General features: G+C 42.6%; 1 protein-coding gene across 1 annotated transcript in view; it reads left to right on the forward strand.

The window, feature by feature from the left end:
• The window catches only part of LOC126298246 (monocarboxylate transporter 2-like), a gene marked incomplete at its 5' end in the record, with an annotated part of 362,063 nt that overhangs the window by 311,969 nt on the left and 27,770 nt on the right, over positions 1 to 22,324 (forward strand). Inside the window, one exon of the mRNA XM_049989550.1 lies at positions 6,361 to 6,742. Coding sequence (XP_049845507.1) covers positions 6,361 to 6,742 — 382 coding nt within the window. The remainder of the gene's footprint in view (positions 1 to 6,360; positions 6,743 to 22,324) is intronic.

Raw genomic sequence — 22,324 nt, forward strand, 5'->3', positions numbered from 1 at the left:
TAACTTGTCACAAATTCCATCGCAACTATAGTCCGTAAATAGTAGAAAAATATTGTCTCATTAACAAGCAAAGACCAGTCACAGCGTACTTGATACGCCACGCCGAATAAAGTGGAGTACCGCATCTGGACGTCCCTCATTGGCGACGGATGGTCTTTACAGATGGCAAATGGCCGTTGGCGTGTTCGGCGTGAAATGTCTGAAATGCCCTGCAACAGTCTCCGGAAGTGTCCAAACCAGAATAGAACGTTATGGTCTGGCGAATGTTTTCATGGCATTCTCTGCATAATCTAGTCATCTTGGTAGACGCAATGGAGCAACGCAAGTATGTATCCATCCTTGGAGACCATTTCCACCCATACGTTAAGTTCGTTTTTCTTCAGCATGATGGCGTCCACCAGCAGAACAATGCAACTTGTCACACACCTCGCAGTATACGTGCGTGGTTCAATGAGCACCAGGATGTGTTTATCGTACTCCCTTGGCCACCAAACTCGCCGAATTTAACCTAATTGACTCTGTTGCTGCACGTCTGGCAGGAGTCCATACTGCTAGAGATGGTTACGTTAGCTGGACAATGTGGTTCATGTCCTAGTAGTATTGAGTGAATAACTTACAAGAGGAATGATAGGCTATCAAGAGGAAGCATCTACAACGGTTTGATTGTAGAATTACCTTCTAAGATTCACGGATAGCTCCAGCTGTTGTGTCAGCTACTGGGTAGTCACCACCGACACAAATAAGGAAAAGAGAAGTTGTGATGGCCAGTGCAAGAACCCAAATCATCTGTACAAAACACTTGAAGATTAAATGAACACTTTATTTCTACAAAGAAGGGAACCATTACTTAACGAGTTGTGCCTCCTATGTGCAAGTTCACTGAAAATCTATTACTAACCACGAAACGCAGGCTGATGCTCTCGAAGTCTGAGACAGAACTGGGATCAACCAGCTATGGGCCGCTGGTTAAACCACCGTCGACACAGGGCACTGAACTCTTGTCTTCCTGAAGGTGTGGCGCTGCTCGCTCTTTCCACTGACGAGCGGGTCGCCGGCACGGTAGCTCAGCGTGTTCGGTCAGAGGGTTAGCTACCTCCTGTAATAAAAAAAACTGAGTGAACAGATCAACGAACAGCCTGAAAGAGGGTCATCGAAAGTCCGCCACGAAGAAAGTTAACGAACGTTATAGAAAAAATGAGATTTTTGCCGGCACGGTAGCTCTGCGTGTTCGGTCAGAGGGTTAGCTGCCCTCCGTAACAAAAAACTGAGTTAACCGATCAACAACGAACTTAAACGAATGTCTTACGACGTCAACCCCACGCAGATGCAACGAACGAAAGAAGCCGGCATGATAGCTCAGCGTGTTCGGTCAGAGGGTTGCGTGCTCTCTGTAATAAAAAAAAAACTGAGTCAAAGAATCAACGGATGTCTTGTGACGTGCGCCCAGACCAAACGCAACGAACAATAAAAAAAGCCGGCACGGTAGCTCAGCGTGTTCGGTCAGAGGGTTAGCTGCCCTCTGTAATAAACAAACTGAGTTAATGGATCAACGACGAACTGAAACAGGTGTCTTGCGACATCCGCTCCGAGCAGATGCAACGAACGAAAACGAACAAAATGAGATTACAAAATAAAAAAAGCGAGTCAGCGTCACCACCTTCTTGATGCCGTTTCATGGTAATGCGCTGGTCAGTATCCAGTCGATGTTTTAGGACTGCAGACTAGGCATCCAGATAAACAAACAGATCTTTTGGGTTGAAAGCAGAAACAGAAAGTAAGTTGTCCTGAATACAAAAACCAAACAAATGAAATGAACCTGACCCAAAAATATTTTCATATTCTCCGGAATGCAAAAGTGTAAGTGTCACTGATCAGGTGTGAGTCCGGAAGACAAACGTTACGGAAGCACCAGTGTCTAACTAAAAACGCATACAAGGCCCAGCAAAGACAAAGTTCACAAACAGTCTGTTTGCTTGTAATGGCATAGCACTTAGGCGGGATGAAGGCACATCCTGAAGTCGGACAATACTGGGACCGGTAGTTGGTTTATAACAAACTACATTCACAGAGTGAGAAAGTGATCCGCGCTTACAAGAGCGAACGTAGGTAGAGTTCCTTTTCTGTTGCGAGGACACAGACTGTAGATGGCCTGGGTTTCCACAAACAAATAAAGGCTCGTTCCGCGAAGGGCAATATTATCGGTTATGGGTGGAAAATCTGATGGGACACGATTTCACAGCAGACACACGCGCTGCCACTTGCTTACTCCGGCCACGGTGTGGTCGACTATTTGCATGCAGTGGTCGGTCGCAAGGCCGTACCTGTTTGTCACTTCACGTTGCACTGTAAATGGAATGTGCCTCAAATTTTTCCACGGCACTATCACACGAGTCCTGGTGTTCAGTAATTTGTAACACTTCTTGCAAAGTTGGATCAATGTTTGAGAAATTGTTCACGAATCCTACTGTCTGGCACACTGTACGTAATTGCATCAGGAATCATTGCGTCAATAAAATACTGTCCACAGCTACACTGAAAACGATACTCTCGTGTAAAACCCTGACGTTCCATGACCCACTGATGGTAAGTCTGATCTGGCTTTTTCCACAATCGCGAGAACTTGTAACGGGCTGCAGCAACCTGTATCTAATTCTTCTAATACATAATGAGGGCAGAAACTAACTCATCGAAAGCTAGTAACTCCGGCCTACTAGTCGGGAATAACTTATGGGCGAGGTGGTAAACTCCTGTAGCGGCCGTTGACAAGAAATAAGGAGGTTTCACAGTACTTGCACTTGATATGTAGCACAATGAGCGTTGAACGGAACGTAGTACTCGTTCCGTTTCTCATGTTGGTCATCGAAAGCTCAAAAGAGTGGAATGCACAGAGGCACTGCCCTGGATGTGGCTGGCTGTTGTGGCTGAGTTGATGCAGCAGCGGCTTTTGCATTAATGAGCTGCTGGACTGACGTTATCAACTGCTACATTTGTTGGTCCTGAAATTTAATAAACTGCATTATATCAAAGCAAGAAGCAACCACAGGCGCAGGTGGTATAGGAGGTGCGTTAGAAGCTATTTTAATCAGAGGAGCAGCCGGCTGCTGTGGCCTAGTGGTTCTAGGCACCACGGTCGCAGCTTCGAATCCTGCCTCGGGCATGGATGTGTGTGCTGTCCTTAGGTTGGTTAGGTTTAAGTGGTTCTAAGTTCTAAGGGACTGATGACCTCAGATGTTTTGAGTCCCATAGTGCTCAGAGCCATTTGAGCCATTTGAATGAGAGGAGCGCCGCAACACATTATAAGTAGAAGCAAGGCAAAAGAACGAACACAATTAGTAGCAATGCGCCTCTGAAAGAAAAGAGAGAAATATTAGTGACGCGTTGTGGCGGAGCGGCAAAGAGCGTTAGTTCTGGAATTCTAGTCCCCAAATGTTGTGTCGGCTACCGCTGGAGTGAGTATCGATACAAATAAGGAAGGAGAGAAGTTGTGATGGCCGGTGGCATCAGTCCAAAATCATCTGTACAAAATACTTAAAGATTAAATGAACACTTTATTTCCACAAAGAAGGGTACCATTACTTATGGTGTTGTACTTCCTATGCGCAAATTCACCGTCAATCTGTTACTAACCGAAAAACGCAGGCTGATGCTTTCGAAGTCTGTGACAGAACTGAGGTCGACCAGCTATGGGTCGCTGTTTAAATCACCGTTGACACGGGGCAGTGAAGTCTGTCTTCCTAGAGGCGTGGCGCTGCCCGTTGGCGAGCGGGTCAGCGTCAGCGCCTTCTCGATGCCGTTTCGTGCCGCTGCGCTGGTCGGTGTGCAGTCGATACTTTAGGACTGCACACCAGCCATCCAGATAAACGAACAGGTCGTGTTTAAGTACCGGTCAAAATTCCCGCAAGGACAGTCACTGCATTCCAGACAAAATAACATTAAGATCGAATTATGCAAACAGCTACAAAGGAAGTTTTGGTAAGATTTAAGAAACATAATGAATAACAGTGCGTAACTTTTACGCTGCATAAATGCAATTGAAGTCGAGGTAAATATGTTGCAGAGAGTCCATTACTTGTCCTCGCACAACAGAGACAAATGTAAAGTGGTTACGATGCGCGTGGAAATCAATACGGCGTTCCTCCCTTGTGGTGATTAGACCTGATCGATCACATTTCCATGCAGCGCAATATCAAGCCACTGTCACATGTGAATGCTCTACAAATTTGATTACTCGACGAATCAACTACCGGCCAAATGAAGACCCACAATGAGGCCCCTCTTAAGCTCTGTCAGGTGCCGATAATGCTGTCTCATGCGTGCGCACCTCATCTTCGTGTCCTTCACTGTGATCACTCAACGTCTGACGCTGTTCACGCCGTTATATACCCTACCAGGCCTGCTAACAGCCTTAAACACCAACAACACTAATGCACTCGAGTTGCCGTTTTACCTTTCACAGGGTATTTCAACTCTGATCTTTTACATACACGTCGATAGTGTGTATGTGTACGTTATTACATTGACAGCCGGCCACGTCTTCTGGGTGCTTCACTTTTTTGTCAGTCAGTGTACATGTTGTTGTGTACATGGTGCAAGGTAGTATAAGAATTGCGAGAGATTGTGAATATAGAGGGATCTTTTAAATTGTTTCATGATTCGTCCACCTATTTACACTACTGGCCATTAAAATTGCTACATCTAGAAGAAATACAGATAATAAACGGGTATTCATTGGACAAATATATTATTCTAGAACTAATATGTGATTACATTTTCACGCAATTTGAGTGAAATCAGAGAAATCAGTACCCAGAACAACCACCTCTGACCGTAATAATGGTCCTGATACGCTTAGGCATTGAGTGAAACAGAGCTACGGTGCCGTGTACAGGTACAGCTGCCCATGCAGCTTCAACACGATACCACAGTTCATCAAGAGTACTGATTGGCGTATTGTGACGAGCCAGTTGCTCGGCCACCATTGACCAGACGTTTTCAGTTGGTGAGAGATCTGGAGAATGTGTTGGCCAGCACAGCAGTCGAACATTTTCTGTATCCAGAAAGGCCCGTGCAGGACCTGCAACATGCGGTAGTGCATTATCCTACTGAAATGTAGGGATTCCCAGGGATCGAATGAAGGGTAGTGCCACGGGTCGTAAAACATCTGAAATGTAACGTCTATTGTTCAAAGTGCCCTCAGTGCGAACAAGAGGTGACCGAGACGTGTAACCAATGGCAACCCATACCATCATGGCGGGCGATATGACACTATGGCGATGACGAATACACACGTCCAATGTGCGTTCACCGCGATGTCGCCAAACACGGATGCGATCGTCATGATGCTGTAAACTGAACCTGGATTCATCCGAAAAAATGACGTTTTGCCATTCGTGCATCCAGGTTCGTCGTTGAGTAAACCATCGCAGGCGCTCCTGTCTGTGGTGCAGCGTCAAGGGTAACTGCTGCCATGGTCTACGAGCTGATAGTCCGTGCTGCTGCAAACGTCGTCGAGCTGTTCGTGCAGATCGTTATTGTCTTGCAAACGTCCCCATCTGTTTACTCAGGGATCGAGAGGTGGCTGCACGATCCGTTACAGCCATGCGGATAAGATGCCTGTCATCTCGACTGCTAGTGATATGAGGCCGTTGGGATGCATACCGGCGCTCCGCATTACCCTCCTGAACCCATCGATTCCATATTCTGCTAACAGTCATTGGATCTCGACGAACACGAGCAACAATGTCGCGATACGATAAACCGCAATAGCAATAGGCTACAATCCGATCTTTATCAAAGTCGGAAACGTGATGGTACGCATTTCTCCTCCTTACACGAGGCATCACAACAACGTTTCACCAGGCAACGCCGGTCAACTGCTGTTTGTGCATGAGAAATCGGTTGGAAACTTTCTTCATGTCAGCACGTTGTATGTGTCGCCACCGGCGCCAACCTTGTGTGAATGCTCTGAAAAGCTACTCACTTGCACATCACATCTTCTTCCTGACGGTGAAATTTCGCTTCTGTAGCACGTCATCTTCAAATGGTTCAAATGGCTCTGAGCACTATGGGACTCAACTGCTCTGGTCATTAGTCCCCTAGAACTTAGAACTACTTAAACCTAACTAACCTAAGGACATCACACTCATCCATGCCCGAGGCAGGATTCGAACCTGCGACCGTAGCAGTCGCACGGCTCCGGACTGCGCGCCTAGAACCGCGAGACCACCGCGGCCGGCACGTCATCTTCGTGGTGTAGCAATTTTAATGGCCAGTAGTGTATGATCGTGTAATTTTTTTCTCTTTCGTGTGTAAGCGCGTTTTGGTTGAGTGTAGAAGCTTAGGCGAGTGGTGTGTGCGCAGGCGCACCAGGTGGAGGAGGAGGGCCTGGGCGAGACGGCGGTGCTGCTGCAGACGTACCTGGGGCTGGCGTGGGCGCTGGGCTGCGCCGCCTTCGGGCTGCTGGTGGTGCGAGACTCGGTCGAGTGCCGCATCGCGCGCCAGTACCTCTGCCAGGCCGCCGTCTTCATCTGCGGGCTGTCCATTCTGGCGCTGACCACGGTGCGCGGCAGCTACCACGGATACGTGCTCTTCGCCTGGATCTACGGCATCTTCTGCGGCGGCTACCACTACTCGCTCAAGATGTACACGTACGAGCGCGTCCGGGCACGCAATTTTGCTCGCACCTGGGGCTTTGTGCAGTGCTCTCAGGCCATTCCGATCGCCATAGGCGTGCCCATATCAGGTGAGTAACTGTATACAGTGTATAACATTTCAGCTCCTCAGCACCAAATTGAAACGTTCCACTTCAATTTGTTTGCACTTATAGCGATCCCAGCTTCCTCAACCAAATCAAAACGTTGCATTACGAGGTGTCTGCTTCGTGCAAAAGGTCTTGAGTTCGTATTGACGACAACAAGTAATTCTTCATTACAGACGTTTATTTACAAAACAGAACTGACAGACTTCACAGACTCAACAACTGACTCTCAGAGCTAACCGCACTGCATATCCGAACTGGCAACTGACAGCTCCTAGGTGTATTAATATCTTTCCAAACAATGAGAGTCTTTGACAATGTTTTGTTTACAATACGATAGCAATTCACGACTTAAAACTAAATTAGACATTACAGAATTTTAGTACAGGTTAAAGTAAGTAAAAGGATCAGTACATATAAATTCTTACAAGCATAATTTCCAAATAGATTTTATAACATTTTTCTACCAGCTTCTGGATAACCTTCACCAGATTTGTACCGATGTTTCCAGAAATATCTTGACATTTGATTCTGGATATTTCTTGAGTGATTTAGAACAACTATTTATATGTAAAATGATTTAAATCTTGTTTCAAAACGTAAATAAATCTTTTTAGCAATATTTCTTGATACAAATCGTCTTTCGAAACTAGGCCATGAAACAGTTTTCACAAGTTTTTGTATTTTTGCGATCATAATATAGAATTTCTCCATAGAAAGTTCCAGAAGTGTGCATTAAACGTTCATTTACAGACTTTCTCTTTAGCTGGTGAGTTTTTAAAAGTATCTTGTCCATATTATACGAAATAATTTAGCTCAAAACTGATAATTTATACAATTAATCAGAGCTACAGCAAACAGCGAGTCTTTCTTTTACAAAATGAAATATAATTACAAAATTGAATGAAAATAGGTTACTAACACTAATATATATTTACATTAATTCTATTTTTGTTCTTTCTCTGCAAAATGTCCTAATATTGACACAGTACAATATTTAAACATCACCAAAGTTTCCCTTTACATTTTGCATATCTGTATCGACATCCCCTAAAAGTCTACAGTATCGAATACTTCAATATGTCCCAATATGTCCTGTAATGTTACAAGTGCACAAGATATTTTCGAGAAATCCGGTGAGACATCTCATTTAATGCACACTCAGTCTCATAAATTAAGGATAATTGCAGAATGTGCAAAACTGGCGCTAATACCATAGGCACATAGTGAACACACACGACACAGATCTGTAAGTCCACGGCATTGGTGATAAGTTGAGAAAACCGTCCCGAAACACATGTGCTACAAAACGCCTGTTTCCTCTGCACGTACCCCGACCTCAGTATTGGATATGATCACCATGAACACGTACACAGGCCGCACAAAGCGTTGGCATACTCTAGATCAAGTGGTCGAGCAGCTGCTGGGGTATAGCCTCCCATTCTTGCACTGGTGCTGTCGGAGCTCCTGAAGTGTCGTAGGGGTTTCAAGACATGCAGCGATATGTCGACCGAGAGCATCCCAGACGTGGTCGATGGGGTTTAGGTCTGGAGAATAGGCAGGCCACTCCATTCGCCTGATATCTTCTGTTTAAAGGTACTCCTCCACAATTGCAGCTCTGTGGTGCCGTGTGTTATCATCTATCAGGAGGAAGGTGGAACCCACTACACCCCTGAAAAGGCGGACATACTGGTGCAAAATGACGTCCCGAAACACCTGACCGGTTACAGTTCATCTGTCAAAGACATGCCGGGATGTACGTGCACCAATCGTAATCCCAGCCCACACCATCAAACCATGACCTCCATACAGGTCCCTTTCAAGGACATTAAGGGGTTGGTATCGTGTTCCTGGTTCACGCCAAATTAAACCCCGGCGAGAATCACTGTTCAGACTATACCTGGGCTCATCCGTGAATATAACCTGGGACCACTCTTCCAATGACCACATACTGTGTTCTTGACTCCAGGCTTTACGGGCTTTCCTGTCACCAGGGAGCAGTGGAATGCACCTTGCAGGTCCCCGGGCGAATAAACCATGTCTGTTCAGTTGTCTGTAGACTGTGCGCCTCGAGACAATTGTTCCAGTGACTGTGGTAAGGTCCCGAGCAAGGCTACCTGCAGTACTCCGTGGCCGTCTACCGGCACTGATGGTGAGATATCGGTTTTCTTGTGGTGTTGTACACTGTGGACGTTCCGTACTGTAGGGCCTGGGCACGTTTCCTGTCTGCTGGAATCCTTGCCATAATCGTGAGATCACACTTTGTGGCACACAGAGGGCCCGGGCTACGAACTGCTGTGTTCGACCAGCCTCCAGTCGCCCTAGTATTCTACACCTCATAATGTCATCAATATGTGTTCTTTGAGCCACTTTCAACACACAGTCACCATTAGCACGTCTGAAAACGCCTGCGCACTCACTCGCTGCACCGTACTCTGACATACACCAACCCACCTTTGCGCATGTGGATTGCTGCCAGCGCCACCGTGAAACGACCGCAGGTCAAATGACCGCATGGTCATACCCCGAGGTTCTTTAGACCCGCAAACCGCTTATCAGAGCGTTGCTTCACCATGTATCAGCATTATCCTTAATTTATGGGCATAAGTGTATATTACCTTCCACAAAATGAGGATGTTAGCTTCATTTCGCAAACAAATCCTTGCGTCTAGACCCCATTTACGAGGGAGTTTCGTCATTGTTTTTGAAAGAGAAGCTGGTACATCAGGCGACACAAACAGACGCCATATGAATCCACATCCGTTGCTGGTTCAAAGACGGAAGGGGTGTCAGCAGACGAGGAATGACACATGCACAGAGCTCTGAAGAACATAGAGTAGCAACAGATCGGCGTGCCAGAGGTTATTCGAGTACGCATCATGATGCAGACAGAAGAGTAGTAACAGCGTGGTCACAAATAGAAGAGCATACTGTAATCCACTATGAATAGATACGTGGGACCAGTGTGTCCGTCATCTATGAGTGCCTACAGACCGTGTATAGCGAAGAGATCATGTCTCGTCAAACGGGAGATCGGATCGCTCGGTCTACAACCCCGATGTTGTCGTATCAGACTTGCACCTTATCCTTGTATTGAAAGCCGCTCTCTCGGTAAGTCCCTTCAAATCAATGCTGCGGTGGAGCAGACTGTGTGACAATTCCTTGCGTTACAGGGCACCAAGTTTTACCAAAATGGTTACTTAAAACTGACTGCACGCTGCGACAAATTTGTCAATGTCAGTGGTGACTGTGACGAAAAAGGTTGCAAGGTGTATAGTCGTGACGCCATGGTGTATTTCTTTTTATCCATAAAGTTTCTTTTGAAAAACAATGACGTAACTTACTTTCGGAACGTCCCTCCAAGTCACGCAGAACATACGACCCAGCCAAGAGCAAAACATTTCTTGCTATCAACCAAAAGCGCTCTAGAAAAAGTAACTTACGGAAAACAGTGAGAGAAAAGCAAATAATTACAAACCTAATATTTCTTAATGACTCTTTGATGAGCCGTGAAGTTGATATCACGTATAGTGTGATTCTATCTCGATATTAACTGGAGCTTGGTGATCTGTGACTTGACGTTAACATGTGAAATTACGCTTTCGAAGTGAACTAGGCTATCATTAAATTAAATTCAGAAACTGGTGCCCTAAATCCTGTAGATACTTGGCAAAAACCATGTTACACCACCATCAGCTACTATGAGGAATCTCAGTAGTTGCTACCAGTTTTTGATCATCACAAATTATTATCAAGCAAAGAAAGTTTTTCAAGCACATTATTTGTGTGAATGTCTGCATGACGCTGAGCAACACTCTACACAATGTCAAAAACGAAGATTGAAGTTCTGAATGACTATACTTGAAATGTAAACATTGTTCATAAAATTCAACGTCATCAATTGATAAAATGGTAGAATGCACTGTCTTGACAGACAATTGACATGCAATGTGTGTGTGTGTGTGTGTGAGAAAGAGAGAGAGAGAGAGAGAGAGAAAGAGAGAGAGAGATGAGAAATGGGGGAGGAAGGAAGGAAGCGAGGAAGGGCATCTTCAGTTTCGTTTTGAGTCGTTTCTTATTTAACTCTCCAGCAATTCCATCATGACAGAACACAAATATCTGTTGCACTTAACTGTATTCTTGTTTAGTATTTCCCCTCATCCACGTATAACAGTGGGCTTGAAGTAAATTATGTCAGTTATCAGTTTCTGTGGAGAGATGTTACTGTGCTTAAATGGAAAACAATAAAAGTGTGTCTTGCTCGAAGCTGCATCCTGAAATTACATTACTGTCAAGAAAGCATGTGCGTGATCGCGAAAATAAAGCCAGGTCACATTCGTTTAGTGTTGGATGTGAAGTAAGTCGAGATCTATTCGCTTTTAAAAGTAAAGAACACAAAGAGGAAGTGCTCACAGATTAACTGGATCAACTGGAATTGTATACTAAACGAACTTCTTATTTGATTGCATTCTACGACCATAGTTTTAGGTTGAGTCGCTGGGCAGAGGCCACTTTCTTGCTCATCTCTTACCTAATTCGGAGCTGGTGGACGGAAATGGCACCAATGTAGCTCAACTCATTCTGACGCAAGTTAGCCCTCTGTAAGCGGTACCGTCTGTGGTCTGTGGATACATTCACTGACTTCTATTTCCCACAACCAGGCCTTAATACAAGTGACAATAACCGGTACCAGATTACCAGGTTTTCGACACAGACAACATGCCAGCATAAGACAACATTTGACTTCTGTGATGCGGTTGTCGTACTGTACCAAGACTGGTAGCGTAGCCTTGTGAGTCGAGTACTGAGTGATTATTTATAACATAAAAACTGTTATTTTCAACCATTTGTACTATCAATAAAATGAAATTATAAAAACATAAACAGTATTATTCAAGTCGCCGTTCCGGTAGTATTATTATTAGACTAGAATGAATTTAAAGATTTCAACAGCAAAAAGTATAAATTCCTTTCTGACGTTCTACAAGAAAACATTTGGCATATACTGTGTCTTTGGGCTACAACCATGACGTAGTTGTTGTCAACCACCATCAAATAAACTTCGTATTAGTGATAAAAAAATCCGAGACCTATCTTGCTTAATAATAAGGCGACTTCAAAGTTCACTGAAATAACCAAATTTTTCAATGTAAGTGAAATAGCAGAATTAAGTTTGTGTTGTGAACTTTTCCTCACCGTAGCGCTTAATTAGGAAGCTAAATGTTTGTGACACCTTTGATAATCATTATCTGTGAGTTTTAACATCAGTGACAGCTTACACTCTCTCAAATATATTTTACACTTATTGTCATGGACATACGTAATAGGAAAAAGGTACGGGACCAAAGCATCAGTATCAGACGTTAACCAGATCCGGCTGCACGCTTAAAATCTCATCAAGTGTATACCAGTCGGCGAAAATCAGAGCGTTCACATTTGAATCCATATTGTTACGAGCAAGTTCATATCACCTTAAATCTGTTAACATCATTCTTAACCTAATATCACAGTTGTAACGCATAGCTAATAGGATCTCTTCAGACAGCGGTAGCAATACCGTAAATTTCTTCTCGCGATACTGGCGTCGAAACCCAACTTTCTGGCATGCAGCCAGAGTTACGGGGCATGCTGCGAAGCAACGCAATCTGTTAGCAACGAAACGTTGTCGTGAGAAGCTAAAAAACTATGGATGATATTCAGTATCTATTTGTTTTATTTTTACTTAGGTCCTAAGTCACTGTTAGTGGCTTTTCAACTTGTGCCATACAGAAAAAAAGTTGAAGGACCCATAACGGGACTTTATTCTCGTACTTTCTACTACGCAACAGTTGGCTCATTTTCAAATTAAAGAAGTTTTTTTAAAATTCTAGCTAAATAGTACGCCCCAAGAGAGCTCTTAAATAACTTTCTGGTTCATTAACGTGCTTATGTAGTCGTAATAGACTTTCAAAGCTGTATAACGAACTGTGCTTTCCTACTTGGACGAGTAAGCCGAATAAAACGTGTGCTGTTATTAATTGACTATCAAGCTAGATAAACAGATTTGGAAAATATTTAGCTGATCTATTACTCAGTAGGTTTTCTGACTATATGAAATAAAAATTCAACAAAAGTACGCATAGACTTGTAATAAACATAAGTGTTCCACTTTCGAAGCACTGGTTCGTGCAGGCACATCCAACGTCTAGTAGCGACTCAGTCGGTCCTCCATATACGAATCCGAATTAATCTCCAACTAAGTTAAACATTTAGAAAACAACAAGTTCTTCTGCACAGACATATTATATTGTGTAGTAACCCTAAGTTCCTTATGGTTATTTGCATGGTGATCGCTTTGTGTCGCGTAACAATCAGCACATCTTTTTAAAGATAGTGCTGTGACTTGACAATAGCTCTCGGTGGCGCTAGTGGACGTTGCTATGGTGATGATGATGATGATGCACGATAAGTGTGATCTGATGGTTTCGTAAAATTGTATGACAGGCCAGACGGCATGCTGAATGTTATATCAGGGCAATAGTACTGATGCTAGATTCATTTAAACTAAGAGAAACTCACAAAACATCACGACGATAAACTGACACACCAAATTCTTTGCCGCATCACTGATTACATACTCGTTGTACTGTTGTCTCCAAATAAGAATTTTCTGTGTTTCCTATAAAGTTCGTGACATAATTATGTCGACGATATTCATATATAGAGTACTGTAACGAAACATGATCCACACCAGGGGCACGTCTACATCTCCTATCTCTGCTGGTTTATTTTTAAAGTGTGTGATCAAGTCTTACAAGAACTTTCACTTTTCTACGTTTATGTCGGGCTATCTTAATCATTCCATATGTTTGTTAATTTCACCAATGTCTGTTTTGGCGATCCAGTGGAGCATCTCACCCTCCAAGGAAGAAAACGAGTCGTTCTTCTCAAAGACGAAGTGATCTGCGATTGATTAAACCAACTTCATCTCAAATTTTTAGCTTACAGCCTCAACATTCTTTTTCGGCTCTAGCTTGGGTAATTCTTCATTAGTCAGAGATCTCGTAGTGATTATCAGAAGTGACGAGAGAACCAACTGTTATTTGAGTGTTACTAGTATGTAAATTACATCAGTTATCCGTTCACACTTCTCCCTGCAGCTGGTCTGAGAAGCAACGAAATAGTCGCTGGACAAATTCTTTTATATCGACGAGAACATATTTTATCTCTTATACATAATAAAATGTTTTGCCACTCTTTTCAGATTTTAGTTTGACTCAGCTAAATTAAAGATAGCAATCAACTGGAAACTACTAAATTATAAAAGTTTCATTTTGAACACAGAAAAACCGCGATTGCCATTTGCAGAAAATTACTCCGAATAAACAGTTATTTTGGTAACAAGTGTACTAATTGCCTTGCATTCAATACTGGTATTGCATTAATTTTTTCCCAATTTTTCTACAAAACTACCAATATCGCCTTGATGTTATTAATTTTTTTACTACACATCATTAAAAGCTTCCAGTACGTCATCTAAGGCCTTTTTCTGATGTACATTATTATTTTACTTGAAATTCAGTATAAATAACTTAATCTCATCTCGTAGTGATCTAACATACTTTAGACTGCTTGGCAGGAATTTTCGTGCTTAAGGGGATATTGGAGACAAGGCAACAACTAAGAATGGAAACTATCAATGGGGGAAGGAGTTCACTGCGTCTTGCTGGAGTGACTGTTCCAGTATATAACCAATGTGATTCAAGGGATAACAAGAACCATAATCAGCATGATCGGACCTTGTTCGTCGCGAAATTACAGTTTCTTGAACCATGTCCCAACTCGTTTGGTAAAAGTGTATGAAAAACTCCGGGTCTTGTAAGTTTAGTTCTCAGATGAACAGGCATACATATGGCTGATTACCGGATGGCAGTGAAATTTCACCACGAGCAGCACACTGATATTGTAAGGTATAATGCTCTAAAATCGGAAGCTCCGGGTACAACTACACTAAATCCACGATTTCATTCAGCCAACTCCTTTGTTTACGTGTGTTTAATACATTCAGAAAAAGTTGCGCGTTCTGAAACCTTCTATCACTCAACTTTATGTTTATGCCATCTCAATTTCAAACTGGTAATAATAATAATAATAATAATAATAATAATAATCACCATCATCATTTAAGACTGACTATACCTTTCAGCTTTCAGTCTGGAGCATAGCCCCCCTTATAAAATTCCTCCATGATCCCCTATTCCGTGCTAACATTGGTGCCTCTTCTGATGTTAAACCTATTACTTCAAAATCATTCTTAACCGAATCCAGGTACCTTCTCCTTGGTCTGCCCCGACTCCTCCTACCCTCTACTGCTGAACCCATGACTCTCTTGGGTAACCTTGCTTCTCCCACGCGTGTGACATGACCCCACCATCTAAGCCTGTTCGCCCTGACTGCTACATCTATAGAGTTCATTCCCAGTTTTTCTTTGATTTTCACATTGTGGACACCCTCCTGCCATTGTTCCCATCTACTAGTACCTGCAATCATCCTAGCTACTTTCATATCCGTAACTTCAACCTTGTTGATAAGGTAACCTGAATCCACCCACCTTTCGCTCCCATACAACAAAGTTGGTCGAAAGATTGAACGGTGCACAGATAACGTAGTCTTGGTACTGACTTCCTTCTTGCAGAAGTGAGTAGATCGCAGCTGAGCGCTCACTGCATTAGCTTTGCTACACCTCGTTTCCAGTTCTTTCACTATGTTGCCATCCTGTGAGAATATGCATCCTAAGTACTTGAAACCGTCCACCAGTTCTAACTTTGTTCCTCCTATTTAGCACTCAATCCGTTTATATTTCTTTCCCACTCACATTACTTTCGTTTTCGAGATGCTAATCTTCATACCATAGTCCTTACATTCCTGATCTAGCTCTGAAATATTACTTTGCAAACTTTCAATCGAATCTGCCATCACAACTAAGTCATCCGCATATGCAAGACTGCTTATTTTGTGTTCACATATCTTAATCTCACCCAATAGTCTACTGTTTTCAACATATGATCCATAAATAATATGAACAACAGTGGAGACAGGCTGCAGCCTTGTCTTACCCCTGAAACTACTCTGAACCATGAACTCTATTTAACATCTACTCTAACTGATGCCTGACTATCCGTGTACAGACCTTTAATTGCTTGCAAAAGTTTGCCTCCTATTCCATAATCTCGTAGAACAGACAATAACTTCCTCCTAGGAACCCGGTCATATGCCTTTTCTAGACCTATAAGGCATAGATACAATTCTCTGTTCCACTCATAAAACTTCTCCATTATTTGCCGTAAGCTAAGGATCTGATCCTGACGACCTCTAAGAGGCCTAAACCCACTAATTTTCATCCGGTTGGTTCTGAGCTAACACTCGCACTTTCCTTTCAACAATACCTGAGAAGATTTTACCCACAACGCTGATTAAAGAGATACCTCTGTAGTTGTTACAATCTTTTCTGTTTCCATGTTTAAAGATTGGTGTGATTATTGCTTTTGTCCAGTCTGATGGAACCTGTCCCGACTCCCAGGCTATTTCAATTATCCTGTGTAGCCATTTAAGACCTGACATTCCACTGTATTTGATGACTTCCCACTTAATTTAATCCACCCCAGCTGCTTTATTGCACTGCAATCTATTGACCATTTTCTCCACTTCCTCAAAAGTGATCCTATTTCCATCATCATTCCTATTCCATTCTACCTCTAAATCTGAAACATTACTGATCGCATTTTCACCTACATTGAGCAACTCTTCAAAATATTCCCTCCATCTGCCCAAGGCATCCACAGGATTCACCAGCAGTTTTCCTGACCTGTCCAAAATACTTGTCATTTCCTTCTTACCTCCCTTTCGAAGACTGCTAATTACACTCCAGAATGGTTTGCCTGCAGCTTGACCCATAGTCTCCAACCTGTTTACAAAGTCTTCCCAAGATTTCTTCTCGGATGTTGCAATTATCTGTTTGGCTTTGTTTCTTTCTTCAACGTAACTTTCTCTGTCTACCTGAGTTCTAGTATGTAGCCATTTTTGATACGCCTTCTTTTTCCTTTACAGGCTGCCTTGACTGTGTTATTCCACCAAGCTGTTTGCTTCATCCTACTTTTACACACTACTGTCCCAAGACATTCTTTAGCCACTTCTAGTACTGTGTCCCTCTACCTTGTCCATTCCTTTTCCAATGACTGTAATTGACTACATACAACTAACTGGTACCTTTCTGAGATCGCTGTTATGTACTTGTGCCTGATTTTCTTATCCTGAAGTTTCTCCACTCTTATCCTCCTACATATGGACCTGACCTCCTTCACTTTCGGCCTCACAATCCCAGTTTCACTGCAGATTAAATAATGATCAGTGTCATCAAATCATCCTCTGAATACATGTGTGTCCCTCACAGCCTTCCTGAATTCCTGATATGTTATTATATAGTCAATGACAGATCTGGTTACCCTACCTTCCCGAGTATACCGGTGAATGTTCTTATGTTTAAAAAAGGAGTTTGTGATTACTAAGCCCATACTGGCACAGAAATCCAAGAGTTGTTTCCCGTTCCTGTTGGTCTCCATATCCTCTCCAAATTTACCCATAACCTTTTCGTACCCTTCTGTTCGATTTCCAATCCTGGCGTTAAAATCACCCATGAGCAGAACACTGTCCTTGTCCTTTACTCTAACAACTACATCACTGAGTGCCTCATAAAAACTATCCATCTTATCTTGATCTGTCCCTTCACAATGCGAATAAACTGGCACAATCCTATTTTTGTTGCTAGACACTGTCAAATCTATCCACATCAGTCGTTCGTTTACATACCTTATTGCAACTACGCTGGGTTGCATTTCTTTCCTGCTGTAAAGCCCTACACCCAATTGTGCTATTCCTGTTTTGACTCCTGACAGGTAGACCTTGTATTCTCGCACTTCCTCTTCTTCCTCGCACCTTACCCGAATGTCACTAACAGCTAAAACGTCCAGCCCCATCTTACTTGCAGCCTCTGCCAGCTCTACCTTTTTGCCAGAGTAGCCCCCATTGATATTAATAGCTCCCCATCTCATTACCGCTTGTTTGCCAAGTCGTATCTTAGGAGTCCCTGGTTTGTCAGTTATTTTTCGGTTTCTCCTTTGATACTCCTTATATTTAACGTAGTGATTACTAGTACCTGAAGTACTTCATACGTACCCAGCAATAAAAAGGAATGAATGAAGGAAGATTAGGGTCTACTATCGCCTCGACTACGGGGTCATTAGAAACGCAGTTCAAGCTCGAATTGGACAAGGATGGAGAAGGACATCAGCTGTGACCTTTTCAAAAGGACCAGTTCAACATTCACCTTAATTGATTTAGGGAAACGTCTGAAAATTTATTTCTGGGTGACTTGAAACATGCTTCTCCGCAAGATTTGTGGGATTCATAGCGAACGTGGAAGTTTCTGTTGAACGGAAACGACTTTGGAATAGATTAAGAAAGGAGGAGACTCTTAGTCATGTATTTCGTTAAATAGAGATAACAGGTAGACTGGATGCCTAGAAAATTTTGCGATATGAAATTTCATACGAATTTGGCTTTATTACAGAAAGAGTTTTTCAATGTTTGTCATACCATGTGGAGAAACTGGTTTCTTGGGCAGGAAATAACTGTTTTATAATCTTGGTTAACTGCAACTAATGCCACACTTATACTTTATTATCTCCGATGCAAACTATTTTAGGCAACTTTGTGTATTCATAAAGTATTTTGTGAATCCAGAAAAGGGCGTTCATAATGCTGTATGATGTCACTTCGCAAACTGCGCATTGGCCGTTGTGCAAGCGTCTCGTAATTACAATTCCATCCCTGTACATATATCCAGCATGTGATTTGTAGCTCATAACATAGGTCCATTCAAAAGAAAGTGCTTCATTCACACAGTGAACGTGAAGGCACGACAGGAAATCATTTTGTGCATCGACAAAACTTTCTCAATAATTATGTATGAAGGTATGCAGTATTCGGTGGGTCCATTTCTATAGGTTTCTTGTCGTAAAACTGAACCATTCGAGAGATAAATCCCACATTTCTAATCCTAACTGACACTCTTCCTTATATGACACTCCTTTATTAAGAATAGATGTCACTCGCACAAGTCTAGAACCTCTGGTCGTAATGTGTTATTCACTGTTAGACACTATAGTACAGCTTTCGTTTCCTTGTTTCTTTTATTTTTATTTTGTTTGATTTCGTCTTAGCGACTGTAAATTATGTAGCGGCTGGTTCCACAGCCAAGTAGGTTTTTGCTCATGTGATCCCACGATCTCTCTCAAAGTGAAATAAATAAACAAAATGAATAAACAAAACTCTTTACCCTTGAATTATACTCAAAGATCAATAACAATTGATTATTGCACCCACACTGAACGAATATCAATAATAGTTAGGTTTTCGTTGTTTCCTGAAATCAGTAAAATCGAATGTTATGGGTGGTTTCCGTGACAACGCGAAGGCTGATTCATTCTATAATGACCTCACTGTCAATGAATTGTTAAACAGTAATCTTCCTTCCTTCAAAGATCTGAATCACCGCTAGAGATCACTCTCACTGTTTTCGTTAATTTTAAATATGCATATTGAACCTGAACTCCATCGACAAAAATTCGGAGGTTACCGGGGGTAATCTCTGAGGATTTTGCTATACGGGACACGAGGTCTTCGTTGCTTCGTTAGAGTAATTATGATTTGTTCGGAATCTTACGCCAATTACATTTCTTTCTGTAAGAAGATCTAAACTGTAGTGAAACAGGCTATAGTATTTAATTCCAAAATTGTAGAGCACAAAACACACTATAATGCAATAAATCTCAGGAGGAATACGTACACTTTTATCGCTGCGGGAACAACTCAGGATAGTATCGACGTGCTGCTCTAGCGCTTCTTTCAGTCGACCCATAGACTAGGAGCATATCTGCCATACCCTTTTTCTTAATTTAATGGCTTTCGGGACGTGCCCATGCAGTCACACCAATGGTGGGCCGTAAAATATGACGATACGAACGTGAGGACAACACAGCACTCAGTGGCCGAGCGGAGAAAACGGCCAACCCTTCATTAGTGAACCTATACATACTGCTCTGTGTCACTGTTAACATATAAGAAACACTGACGGTAAAACGTACCCGTGGCGGAATCGAGCAGTACTGAATGCAAGCTTGAAGGCGAAGAGTAACGTGGGCTTTACCGTTACCAGCAGCAAGTACCATGAGTGAATGGAACAATTTTGTATGCAAACAAGACATACACTGCGCATGCCGTCGCCATTAACACTGTTGGGCAGATATTTTTCAGTTTTTGAGAGCAGTACAACAATAAAGATAAATGGGGACGATAAATCATTCGAAATGCAACTACTCTGTAAAGAGCCACCGAGCGCCATGGTTCCCTTATACCAAAACTCCGAAATTTTGTCGATGGAGGCCAGGTTCATCCCGTACGTAAACGTGTATGTAGTCAGTGAGTTCACTCGTCGAAGCCTCCGGTGACGTGGTACACTACCAGTCGAAAGTTTTCGACAGCTATGGATTTGTGGTTTAAACGGAGAGTCAGTTTTGAATATTCTATCATATCCAAGTTCTGCTAATAAAACAAGTATAAACATGTAAAATCTATTGCCTGTGTTGTATATCTGACTCGTTGTTCGCATCCACGTTCGCATCGTATCCACGATAACACTGTCGTACCCTTACCTAAGGCGATTCTATCTGAATATGCTTCATTCCTTCTGATGTCTGTGTAACAACTGGTTCGCATTAGTTTACAATACAATGTGAGCACCCAGCAGTGTGTGTACCTGATCAGGTTGCGGGCCGATTTCCTCGCCCATCACAGTCTCATCTTAAAAAAGGGGTCCATATTGAGGGTGATTCAAAAATATTTTTGCTAATGAGACGGAAACAGGACACTGGAATTGAAAAACGTGCTGCAATTGTAGCTCTGCATCAGGAAGGTTATTTTAATAGGACAATAGCAACGAAAGTTTGCGTATCCCAATCTACAGTGGTGCGTACATTGCAGCGAATCAAGAGAACTGTGCCAATACAAGTGTTTCGCGATCTGGAAGACCCCGAGTAAGGTCATACAGGGAAGATCAGTTTATATGTTTACGGAGTAAACGCCAGACGACACGTACTGCACCTAAAAATCGCGATAGAGTAAATAGAAAGCGGGCAGCTCCAATCTCTGTCTCAACAGTGCAACGCTGTCTTCATGAACATTGTTTAAATGGCTTTGTATCGACCAAAACACCTTTATTACGCAAACAAAAAAGGTGAAAACATTGCTATGGGCACAGCAACATAAAATATGGAGCGTGTAGCAATGGCACAAGGTGTTTGTTTGAAGTATATGGAAACAACTGTCGAATATTTGCTCGTCGAGTTCGTAGAGAACGTATGAAGATTGTGTGTGACGCCAACGATGAAGCATGGTGGAGGGTCGGTCTTGGTGTGAGGATGCTTTGTGAGTGATAAGTCGGTGATTTAGTGAGTATTAATGGAAAATCAAAGAAGGCAGGATATCACAGCAGACTGATCAACAATTCAGTTCCATCTGCCACGACACTTATTGGTCGTGGGTTTGTTCCGCAGCAGGACAATGATCCCAAGCATGCTTCTAAAGTGTGACAAGCGTATTTCAATGGAAAAGAGAAATTTGGGGAACTGAAGATTATAATTTGGTGACGTCATTCACCTGACTTAAATCCCACTGAACTCGTATGGGCTTAACTTAACACGGATATCAGAAAATTGACGTCATCTAATGTTGAAGTGTATGGAATAATTTACGGACTTGCTGCACTGTAATACCTGCAAAAAACACTACAAAATCTTATCTGCAGAATGCCAAGAGTTTGTGCAACTCTTCAGAGGACAAAGATAGGATACTTTGAAGAGGCTAACAGCTAAACGATATTGTGTTGTCCTTAACGATAGAGAGAGAAAATACTTATTTTTTTCATCTGTTTAGTTTGTACGATATGTTCGTATATTGAAATAAAGTATATAGTTTTGACCGGTAGTGTATAAGGTTCAGGCATCAGCAGCAGACATAAGGATAACGTAGCGGTGCTTGGAGAACGTGACAATAAAAACAAAATCTGTGCTTCCTTCCTGCTATCCATACTATACAGCTGTCGAGATCAGCATGTCTACCCAGTGCATCGGTGTGCGGCGCTGATTGGCTCTCCGAGGCGCCCAATAATGCAAAAAATTTCCATTGTTCCTTGTGACGAGGTGTTCTATCACCGAGGTCGCGCCATGATACCGAACTATGAGTTATTCATAGATAACCACAATGCAAAATGTGAAATATGTATCACACTGAACATAGTAATTAACTGGGAGGGGTAGTTATTCTACGCAGAGAAGCAGATGAGTGCTGACAAGTTTATAATCTCCACTGCCCTGTAGATTTTCTAAATCACATCAGACTCTTGCCATGATACTTCCTTCAACAGTTGCGGGCCGATTTCCTCGCCCATCACAGTCTCATCTTAAAAAAGGGGTC

This window comes from Schistocerca gregaria, chromosome X (genome assembly GCF_023897955.1).
Source record: "Schistocerca gregaria isolate iqSchGreg1 chromosome X, iqSchGreg1.2, whole genome shotgun sequence".
Lineage (NCBI taxonomy): Eukaryota > Metazoa > Arthropoda > Insecta > Orthoptera > Acrididae > Schistocerca > Schistocerca gregaria.